The following is a 10,822-nucleotide window of genomic DNA, read 5'->3' as shown; positions in this document are numbered from 1 at the left end:
TGGCGCATCCCTGCTGATATGCAGGGATGCGCCAGTTATTATAAATCTGCCCCTAAGTACCTCAACCTAAGCTGGTGTTATCGATTTACTAAAACTGTATTGCTCTGGGGAACAACCTTTACAACGCAACTTTAACAGCGCACTACCATTACAACAAAAAGTTTACAACGCAAATGCATTTACAACGCATGCCATTATAACGCAAGTCTTTACATCGACTTGCACTAGATGGCGTGCTAACATTACAAATAGTGTAGTTTACTATCCCAACACCTTCCCTACTGTTACGTGGACTGGAGTTGGAATAGTAAATTACACTTTTCTAATGTTAGCACGCCATCTAGTGCAAGTCGATGTAAAGACTTGCGTTGTAAAAGCATGCGTTGTAAATGCATTTGCGTTGTAAAAGTTTCGTTGTAACAGCATGCGTTGTAAAAGCATGCGTTGTAACGTCATACATCCTATTGCTCTATAATGGTGAATGCAAATTAATATCAACCGTGGCAGACCCTCTCACTTGAGACAGTGTATTTCATTGGCTTAAACGTAACTGGCGTAATGTTTTCTAGCGTAATTACTTGTAATGACTGCAAAATTGCTCGTAATTGTGCCTAATTATGTAAAATGCGTAATCCTACATTTAGTGCCATTTTCTGGGCGCAAAATGCTTTCTCACATCCAAAATAAGCCAGAAGATGCATTTTGAGCTAAAAAAATAACACTTAATCCCATAGGACACGAACAGCAGTAGTGAGCCGCCGCTAGCTCTTTCTTAGCTTGTTGTCCCTGTGCCCCTGTGGTAGGATTGTTGCCCCAAATTATTCTTGATTACTCAATCTGGCATAATCATGTAATTTCAGTAATTTTGCATCACAAAAGCAATGAGTTATTACTGAAATTATTCCGATTACCCTGGCATAATAACAATTTCTACCAGGCCTACTTAAAATCCGCATAACTCTGACACCAAAGTATTACTGAAAATGATACTACCATTGTGTGAGAAATAAATTATTTTCTAGATTTTAAAATTTGATATTTGCATTTTGAGATGAATTATTTTAATTACGTTTGTAACCTCATCTATGGTTTCCTTAATAATGTAAACATCTGCACAATCGTATTTAAGACCGTTCCGTACCAGTTTTGAGTTGGACGTTGAGTTTTTTCTGAAAAGGGGTCTTGTCTTCCATCAAGAGGACTAGGCTAATGTGAGACTAGGCACTCTGAGGGGATGTATGACGTTACAATGCATGCTGTTACAACGCATGCTGTTACAACAAAAGTTTTACAACGCGAGTGCATTGACAACGCAGGACATTACAACGCAAGTCTTTACATCGACTTGCACTAGATGGCGTGCTAACATTAAAAAAGTGTAATTTACTATTCCAACTCCAGTCCACGTAACAGTAGGGAAGGTGTTGGGATAGTAAACTACACTATTTTAATGTTAGCACGCCATCTAGTGCAAGTCGATGTAAAGACTTGCGTTGTAATGTCCTGCGTTGTCAATGCACTCGCGTTGTAACAGTTTTGTTGTAATGGTAGTGCGTTGTAAAAGTTGCGTTGTAAAGGTTGTTCCCCCTCTGAGGATTATCAGATGAAGGGGGGATGAAGGTATCAAAAGTGACCCAGTTTGTCATGTATGTTTCGATGCAAATCTCTTCCTCTGAGGATTTTTCCTTATTTTGGCCTCATTTTCTCCACCTCATATTCAGATTTCAAATTCCGTGTACATAGGGACTCCGATTTATAATAAATGTTCATGTCATCATATGATGTCCTCGTGTCCAGCGTGAGGCTCTCAAACCTTTGGATAAATGGAGAGATTGGTCGGAAAGTAATGTCTTGAAGCCAACTGCATCTCTTGCCCCTGCCTGCTCGGTAGGCGGAGGACTTGGTGGTGAAGACGAAGTCTGGGAGCGGTAGTCCAGAAGAGATGGCAAGCTTTCCCTGGGTGAGGGCAAAAAAGGGTCTAACAGGGTCTGAGAAGATGATGGGCAGGGTGACAAGGTGCTCCTCTGTGATGGTGCTATAGAAGGACAGGGCGCCTCCAGTGAAGTTCAAGCAGATGCCAATTCTCTGCGCCAGAGGGGGTACAGAGTCCAGAGATTCAGCGTCGTTACCATAAAGGACTCTAAAATTACCTGGAGGTTGACGCTCCAAACACCAGGAGTCACAAGAAGCATCAGAGAGGACGGTAGTGTCTACACAAACACCTGCAGTGACGAAAAGAAAGATACAGTGTTAGTGAACCTTCGACATAGTCAGAGCCTCTGGCATTTCACAAACATCTGGAATCCAAGTGCATATCAGGTCCATCAATAGAGCTTTCCACTTGCAAATAGGCATCATGAATGATGAATGCCTGTCCATCACACATTCACACTCAAAAGGCAGAGTTTAGAAGTGGAACTGAGCGACGGTGGTTCTCCACCTGACAGAACCCTCTTTTAAGTTACAGTTTGGTCCCCACATTTGCCCTCATGTATTCCACTTAGTGCACACATTTTCTCAATAGTTTGCTCACTCTCCATCACACTTCACCCTTACTTTTAGAGTGTTCTTTACCTTCCATTGTTCACCACAAAACCCAAGGCTGGGGATAATCTTGGGCACACAAATCATGCAAGAGATATACCATTACCATTCGGTCCCAGCATTACCTGGGCAATATTTACAACTCTTTCTGAGTTTTCCCTGTTGGAATGGGAAGTAAAATGTCTTAGCTATAGTTAAGACCCAGTATTGTTGCATAATACTCAGGTTTTTATTGCGTTAGCTGCACGAATTCCGCCTCCTAAGACCAAGCACAAATTGCACCTGACTTGGAATCTAATATTGTGTGTAATTTGATTTGAGAATTTATGTATGAAGCAATGTTCAGGGGGATGATAGTATCTTGGAAGACGCCGGGGACAGATGGTAAAATGCTGACCATCTTTGGCCCCACCATAAAGTCCATTTGGTTTGTGCCAACCTGTGTCCTATATGATTCATATTGCCTAACAACAGGACTGTAATGGGACACTTCTTCTGGTTTCCAATGGGCAACAATACTACTGCAATCCAATTGGATAACCTTGTTGTGCCTATTGGGTTCATTTCTACTTTCAGGTAGTAAAGACAAGTAGCCAAGGTTCCCTCTTGGAGGTGGTAGGGGTTAGAAAGTGAGATACAGAATGGTACAGTAAATAACACCCAATAACATCCATGTCCAGTCAGTGGAACACCTTAATGGATAAATAGAAGTTCTAATTAGAAGAATAAAAATCACAGGTAAGTATAATATGCACACGATACAAGTAGGAAGTGCTAACACCTTCTGTGGTAGAGATATGACTCCCAAATGTATTTATAGCTCATTGTGCTAGGCACTATGGGCCGGATTCGCAAAGGGAAACTTACAGTTTTGTGAAAGTTTACGATTGTTTGCTATTCACAAAGGTATTTTACGAGTAGCCTTTACGGGTATGTAGTCTCCGCACATAAAATATAGGACTGTCCTAGTAAAGATACTAATTGTAAAATACCTTTGTGAATAGCAAACAATCATTAACTTACTGAAAATTGGACATTTACCTTTTGTGAATCAGGCCTTATATTTGTATTTGGGGTTATGACAAAACACAGCACCAAATGCACCACTCTATTCATATAATACATTTAAGTCCAAGTCTTCAAGGTAGTACGTTTTCCAAAGGGTTCTTCTTTATTGTTCAATTTAAAATGTGAATTTTTTGACAACAGCAAAAACAGCCGACGCGTTTCGTCCAACTTTGGACTTCTTCAGGGCTGCAACAAATTTATATACACAAAAGCACAAAAAATAAGTGACATACATAAAAACAAAAGCACAAATAGCACATACAATACATCTATAAATATTAAAAAACATGCTGAACTGGAGCATATTAATATCAAAATAGTGACAGGCTCATTTGAGCACATCTTAATGCGGCTAAAAAGGCTACAACGGTAAACAACAATAATACAGTGAACAACCGTGTGCATTGAGATATCAAATCAATGTTATAGTGAGACATAGGGGCACCCCTCAACATATGTCACATGTTTAGGATGACCCTAAGCTATCATAAAGGGAACTAAGGACTGGAGAAAGAAATAATGGTACAACAAAAGAAGGAGAGACGTCACCCCAGTGAGATAAGGAGACAGCAGTCAAGTAAAAGGAAACCAGCTAGTGATGATAAAAATAGGAGCTAGACGAAGACAGCGTCTTATCAAGACAAATGCTCAATCTGTACCCACCTAAGATCGTAGGTTGAAATATAAGCACATATGGTTCTGATCGGCTCAAATCGAAAGTCTAACACAATCCAGTCGGATATGGTATATCCATGGTATAAGATCACAGTCCCTAGAAGGGAAAGAAGGTCACATCAGAGGCCCTATGAGGAAACCAGCAACTTCTCTAAAACAATTGTCGTAACGTAGTCAGGGTGTAAACCTACTTACTGTATAGGAGAGGAAATGGATAATACTAATTAGAATTCAGAAGTTCAGAAACGGTGTTCCTAAGCCATCAATGACAGGTCATAGTCGAATGATAAGAACAAATTTGTCTTATCGTGGGATACCTATGAAAGAAGGGGACATGTTTCTCACGAAGGATTGGCGTTTTACAGTAAAATGTCGAGAGGCAGAGAGAGTCAGGCCAAATTCCTTAAAAGTAGGGAACGTGAACAAGGGTAAAAAGGTATGTATCAATAGCATCAATGTCAGAAATAGCCATGAATTAAGCTTAATCTGCGCAAGGCAAAAGAAAAGTGCCAAGAATTCTGTAAATCCTACGTTTAACCAATAGGGAATGTCAAAGACGTGACGGTTATTTAAGTAGATAAAAAATAACCTCAGAAACTATCCGTAGCTCGCTATTACCATCATGCACCATGACCCTCCCTGCAGGCATGATAGGAAGCTTCTTACCCGATTCAGTATCCAAGAGCGAAGTGAAAGGCAAACGTCCGCTCCGTCCAGAGAAAGCGACAACCACTAGTCAGGAAAAACTTGTTTAAATAGTGTGGGGTATCAGACTCGGATGGAAAACACCTGTAAGCAATTCCCATGGGTCGGGAGTTCAAACCTAGGGTCCGGCGTCAGCCGAAGGGGAAAGGTATCGGGAAGCCGGTCGCCATATTGGAACGAGCAACAGAGCCTGAAAGACCGTTACCCGTATCATAACGTTAACGGGAAATTAATAATCCCAAGTATGCCGGAACACTCTCCATTACACCTAATATGATTTCCCAGAATAGTGTAGGGTCACCTGTCAGTAGTGCCGAAATAAGCAAAGCTTTGATTCAATGAATCTAAATAATAATACTAAATTTTAATGGCTCTCTAAACACGACCATAAAAAGCCGTACATGCCTAAATGTGAACCTAGTTGATATCTGCGGAATCTAATCGTCTTAGAGAATGTATGAAGCATGCGTTTTTATACGGGAAAACAACGGTCTCAACCAACGTATATCCTAATTCCGCCGCCATCTTTGATAGGCCAGAGTACAGCTAATAGGAATATTGTTACAAAAACAAAATGCTTTTCACAACACGACCATAATACGCCGTACATACCCAAGTGTGAACCGGGTTAACATCTGAAATAACTCATCATCCTAGAGTATATGTAAGGTGTGCGTGGTTGTATGGAGAAAAAACAGTCTCCACCAACGTGTGTCCTAAAATCAGTCGCCATCTTGGAGTGGTCGGAATACAGATCGCTTCCAAAGGTAGAAACAGATGTGCATAACGGCTAGAAGCTCCTAATTACCAGAGTAACCAACAGAAATTAACGATGTTAACGAAACCCAGCCAAGTTAGAGGGGGAAACACCCCTAAACGTAAATTCATGAATGGCATTCAACAAATAATTGATGCCTCGAAATGTGTCAAGCGAGCTACCCTGAAGGGGTAACTCCATGATTAACAAAAAACCCACTAATTCATGCCTCAAATGCGTCGGAAGCATTACCCTAGAGGTCTGGTGGACGCCCATATGTTCGCCAACGTAAGGGAAGTGAATATGCTGGATATATCCTAGTAAACAGGTATGACAAAAAACGGCAAACCAGTTGAGAAGCACGGTCAGTCCCAGGTCAAGCAGGAGCAAAATATTAGGGGGGCGAATAAAGCCATAAAACCCGCCGGGGAAAGGTGAGAGGAGATCTACATATATCCCCAAAACCGATTAAGTAAAATGCAGGGCAGCAATCCCAAATTAATGGTAACCATGGGTCATGTGTCATATGGCAAGTGGTGCCCAGAGAAAACAAATTAGGACGGGACGGGAGTACAGTTTAGGGAACAGATCATGATTGAAGAATGAGATGTCATCACATAACTATGCTAAGCATTGTGTCAAACATGGACATCAGTGACGTCATTAGAAAGCATATCTAATTCGAATACAGCTTAGAAAAACAGAGGTTATCTGGAGAGGGAAACGGTTGGGTGATCTTATATATTTCAGAGAAAATAATGCATTTCGGATTCATTATTGTGACCCATCTCTACGCATCGGAGTCTACAAATCCAACTTGCTTCATTTCTCCTCAGGTTCTGTTCCCTATTCCCACCCCTAGGGGAGATCCGTGTGTGATCAATACCAAAAAACCACAGCTCATCCAGATTATGTTGTTGTTCCTGGCAGTGCAATGTTAGAGGATATCTCAGGTCCCCATTCTTGACTGCCCTCAGATGTTCCTGTATCCTGACTTTTAATTCTCTCTTCGTGCTACCTACATATATCTTATTGCATGGGCATCCCAGTATATATGTCACGAATTTGGTTCTGCACGTAATGATGTGTTTAATCGTATGCACTCTACCAGTATTAAATTCGAAGGTGCGGGTTCTATTTTTACCTATTTTACAGACGGAACACTGGGTGCATGTGAAAAACCCACCCTGACCATCCCTCATCCAATTAGGGGCTTTGGGTGTCAGAACCAAACTGGGGCAAAGCATGTTTCTTAAATTTTTTCCCCGTCTGTAAGTAACCTTTGGGTATTTGGTGATCTCATTCCTGAGGCCTGGGACCTCCTCAAGTAATCTCCAGTGTTTACGTAGGATGTTATAAATTCTGCTACTGTCCATGTTGTAACCCGTTACTAAGGCAGTAGGTGAGCTTCTCCCTGTCATACTTGGTGTTTTCACTGCAAGTGTGCTTTCCCGCTTAATATTCAATGCCCTTTTTTCAGTTTTATCCATCAGGCTGGCAGGATAACCTCTTTCCAAGAACCTTTTTTTCGTTTCTATTAGGTTTTGAACGAATGACTCATGGGTACTGCAGACCCTTCTCATTCTCACCATTTCACCGAATGGGATGTTGTTAACCACATGACGGGGGTGAGCACTGTCATAGTGTAAAACACTGTTGCAGGCTGTAGATTTGCGATGGATGGTACTCTGTATTGTGTTGTTGTTAGCAAAAAATTGAATATCTAGGAAATCAATTCTCTCTTTGTTCCAGTTTATGGTCAGTCGGATATTGTACGGATTATCATTTAGATAGTTATAGTATTCCATGAGTTCTGGGACAGGTCCATTCCAGATAATGATGATATCGTCGATGTACCTGCCCCAGAATAATACAAAATCCGTCCATGCAGAAGAATGTCTGCCCCAGGCATGCACCCGCTCATACCAGCCCATGAAAAGGCCGGCATAAGCGGGTGCAAACCTAGAGCCCATTGCAGTGCCCTGTATCTGTTGGTACCACCCATTATCATGCATGAAATAATTTTTAGAGAGAATTATATCCGTCATCTCCATCAACATTTCATTGTGGCCCAGGTGGTCGGCCGTTCTTTGTCCCAGAAGGAACTCCATGGCCCTAACACCAAACTCTTTTTTGATGCTGGTGTAGAGGCTGGTGACATCCAAGGTCACAAAAATCATCGAGTCCAACCACTCCAGGCCCTCAAATTTCGAAAGGATATCCTTACTATCCTTTATGTATGCAGGCAGTTGTTGTACCAGTGGTTGGAGAAAGCCATCCGCGTACTCAGATAATCTTTCCGTGGGGGAATTGATACCTGAGATTATTGGGCGCCCCGGGGGGAAGGGGCCACCCTTATGGACCTTTGGTAAGATGTATATACATGGAAAGGTGGGTTCCATGACCGTCAGATATCTGTACTCTTTCTCATCAATGAGCCCAATCTCGCGCCACTCAAAGAGTTTGTTGTTAATGTGATCGCATAGTTGCCTAGTGGGATTAAGTGTAAGTCTCCTATAACATGTGGCATCCGCCAACTGTCTCTCAATTTCCCCCATGTAGGCCTCCTTGTCCATCACGACAACATTACCCCCTTTATCCGCCTCCCGGATGACTAAAGTGGGGTCCGATTTCAAATTTTTTATAGCTTGATTCTCAGTCAGAGAGAGATTGAATTTAGTATTGACCGTTCTGGGGTGAGCGGTTTTGAGTTTGTAGAGGTCACGTGTGACCCTCTCATGAAATGTGTCGATGTTAGGGTGTGTCCCTGATGGAATAAATTTGGATTTCAGTTGGAGTCCACTGTTAACACTTAAATCCTCCGTTATGTTTAGTTCCATGCGGAGTGACTCTGTATCTATCTCCGTTTCAGACTGAATTGATAGCATGGATCTCAAAGTGTTGAATTCCGAGACCGTTTGTACAGTATCAGTACGATTGGAAAAATTATCAATACATGGAGGCAAAGTGTTTGCAAAGTGGTCTTTTAATTTAAGTTGTCGTACAAATTTGTAAACATCAACAAAAATATCTACATCATTGCCTGTTTGAGTTGGGCAAAAACCCAAACCCCTACTCAGAACGGTAATCTCATCATCTGAAAGTTCTTTTTTTGAAAGGTTGATTATTTTCAAATTGTTCGTCATATTGGTATCAACTTCCCTCACTTCCTGATTCCTCCCTTCCTGGTTCTTGTCGTCCTTTCTGGGATTTCCTTCGTTATATTTTTGTTTTTTTCGCTGTTCCTGCCATCTCCTACCACCTCGTCTTGTCTTTGTTCCTTTCCCACTGGTCTTCCACCCACCCTGACTTTCTCCATTTCTAATAAAAAAGATGAAGCGGAGTGGGGTTGGATGTTATCAGTGGGTCTAGGAGTAGTGTCCTCAGGGGCTATGGAACTGACGGAGGATGAGATTGAAGACACACTGCCCGCTAACGAGGAACCCATTGTGTCCTCACGTTGCCTCTTACCTTCCCCTGTCACTTTGATGTTGTCGTATTTCCGGGCAAACGTGCAGACCCTCCCGTCCCTATAGTCTTTGTCATCCCTGCGTATCTTTTTAACCTTCTTATCCTTGAGATAGATCTGGTGGTCATCCAGAATCATGTCTAGTATTTCATAGTTTTTCTTAGTGGCCTCCTTTAGGTCCATAGATGTTATTTCAGACTCTAGTTCAGTGATCTCCTGTTCTAGCTTTTTACCCTTACATTCTGCATTTTTGATGAGAATTCGCATCATCACAAATGATGCATCGTGTAAATTCTTTTCCCAATCTTTAAGGTCCCCCTCCTCGAGGGGTCTCGAAGGTGGGGAAGATTAAAATTCTCAACCCCCTGGGGATTTTATCATTTTCCATATACTTGGTCAGGGTGGTGCCATCCCACCACCGTGCCATCTCAGCCTTTTTTAGCCTTTCTAACTTTTGAAATTTGCTGCGTAGTCCTTCGGAGCTGGGGGTGGCCGTCGCCTGTCCTCCTGCCCCTGGGCTACTGACAAATAAGTCCTGTGCCAACTCGTGTCTTCTGTCCTTAAACTGTGCCATAATAGACTCAATAAAACCAGGATGAAATTAAGATATTCAAAACGTTCCTTTCGTACAATATAACAGAGTTAAATCCGTGCTAACAGGGTGACAACATACATAAGTAAAAACCACAGGGCTAGCGGAATCCCACTGAGACAGCACCGGATTTAAGAGTGACTCAATATAATAATAAGGTGAAAAAATTATTTATTCACCAGGAGTGTGCACTTTTGGTTAGCACCCGCCAGCACTATGCCGTTCCAATACTTGGAATATACAAATGACAAAACACAGCACCAAATGCACCACTCTATTCATATAATACAAATAAGTCCAAGTCTTCAAGGTAGTACGTTTTCCAAAGGGTTCTTCTTTATTGTTCAATTTAAAATGTGAATTTTTTGACAACAGCAAAAACAGCCGACGCGTTTCGTCCAACTTTGGACTTCTTCAGGGCTGCAACAAATTTATATACACAAAAGCACAAAAAATAAGTGACATACATAAAAACAAAAGCACAAATAGCACATACAATACATCTATAAATATTAAAAAACATGCTGAACTGGAGCATATTAATATCAAAATAGTGACAGGCTCATTTGAGCACATCTTAATGCGGCTAAAAAGGCTACAACGGTAAACAACAATAATACAGTGAACAACCGTGTGCATTGAGATATCAAATCAATGTTATAGTGAGACATAGGGGCACCCCTCAACATATGTCACATGTTTAGGATGACCCTAAGCTATCATAAAGGGAACTAAGGACTGGAGAAACAAATAATGGTACAACAAAAGAAGGAGAGACGTCACCCCAGTGAGATAAGGAGACAGCAGTCAAGTAAAAGGAAACCAGCTAGTGATGATAAAAATAGGAGCAAGACGAAGACAGCGTCTTATCAAGACAAATGCTCAATCTGTACCCACCTAAGATCGTAGGTTGAAATATAAGCACATATGGTTCTGATCGGCTCAAATCGAAAGTCTAACACAATCCAGTCGGATATGGTATATCCATGGTATAAGATCACAGTCCCTAGAA

The 10,822-nt window shown here is 41.5% G+C and overlaps 1 protein-coding gene across 3 annotated transcripts in view; it reads right to left on the bottom strand.

Annotated features, from left to right (window-relative positions):
• Nucleotides 1-1,511: 1,511 nt before the first annotated feature.
• Nucleotides 1,512-10,822, bottom strand: part of LOC146786078 (uncharacterized) — a 266,708-nt gene continuing 257,397 nt past the window's right edge. For all 3 annotated transcript variants that reach the window (XM_085635514.1, XM_085635513.1, XM_085635515.1), the window contains one exon: nt 1,512-2,222. In XM_085635514.1, the coding sequence (XP_085491640.1) occupies nt 1,687-2,222 (536 nt within the window). In that variant the 3' untranslated portion in view covers nt 1,512-1,686. The remainder of the gene's footprint in view (nt 2,223-10,822) is intronic.

Source organism: Triturus cristatus, chromosome 11 (assembly GCF_964204655.1).
Source record: "Triturus cristatus chromosome 11, aTriCri1.1, whole genome shotgun sequence".
NCBI lineage: Eukaryota > Metazoa > Chordata > Amphibia > Caudata > Salamandridae > Triturus > Triturus cristatus.
This window is presented reverse-complemented; position numbering and strand designations above follow the sequence as displayed.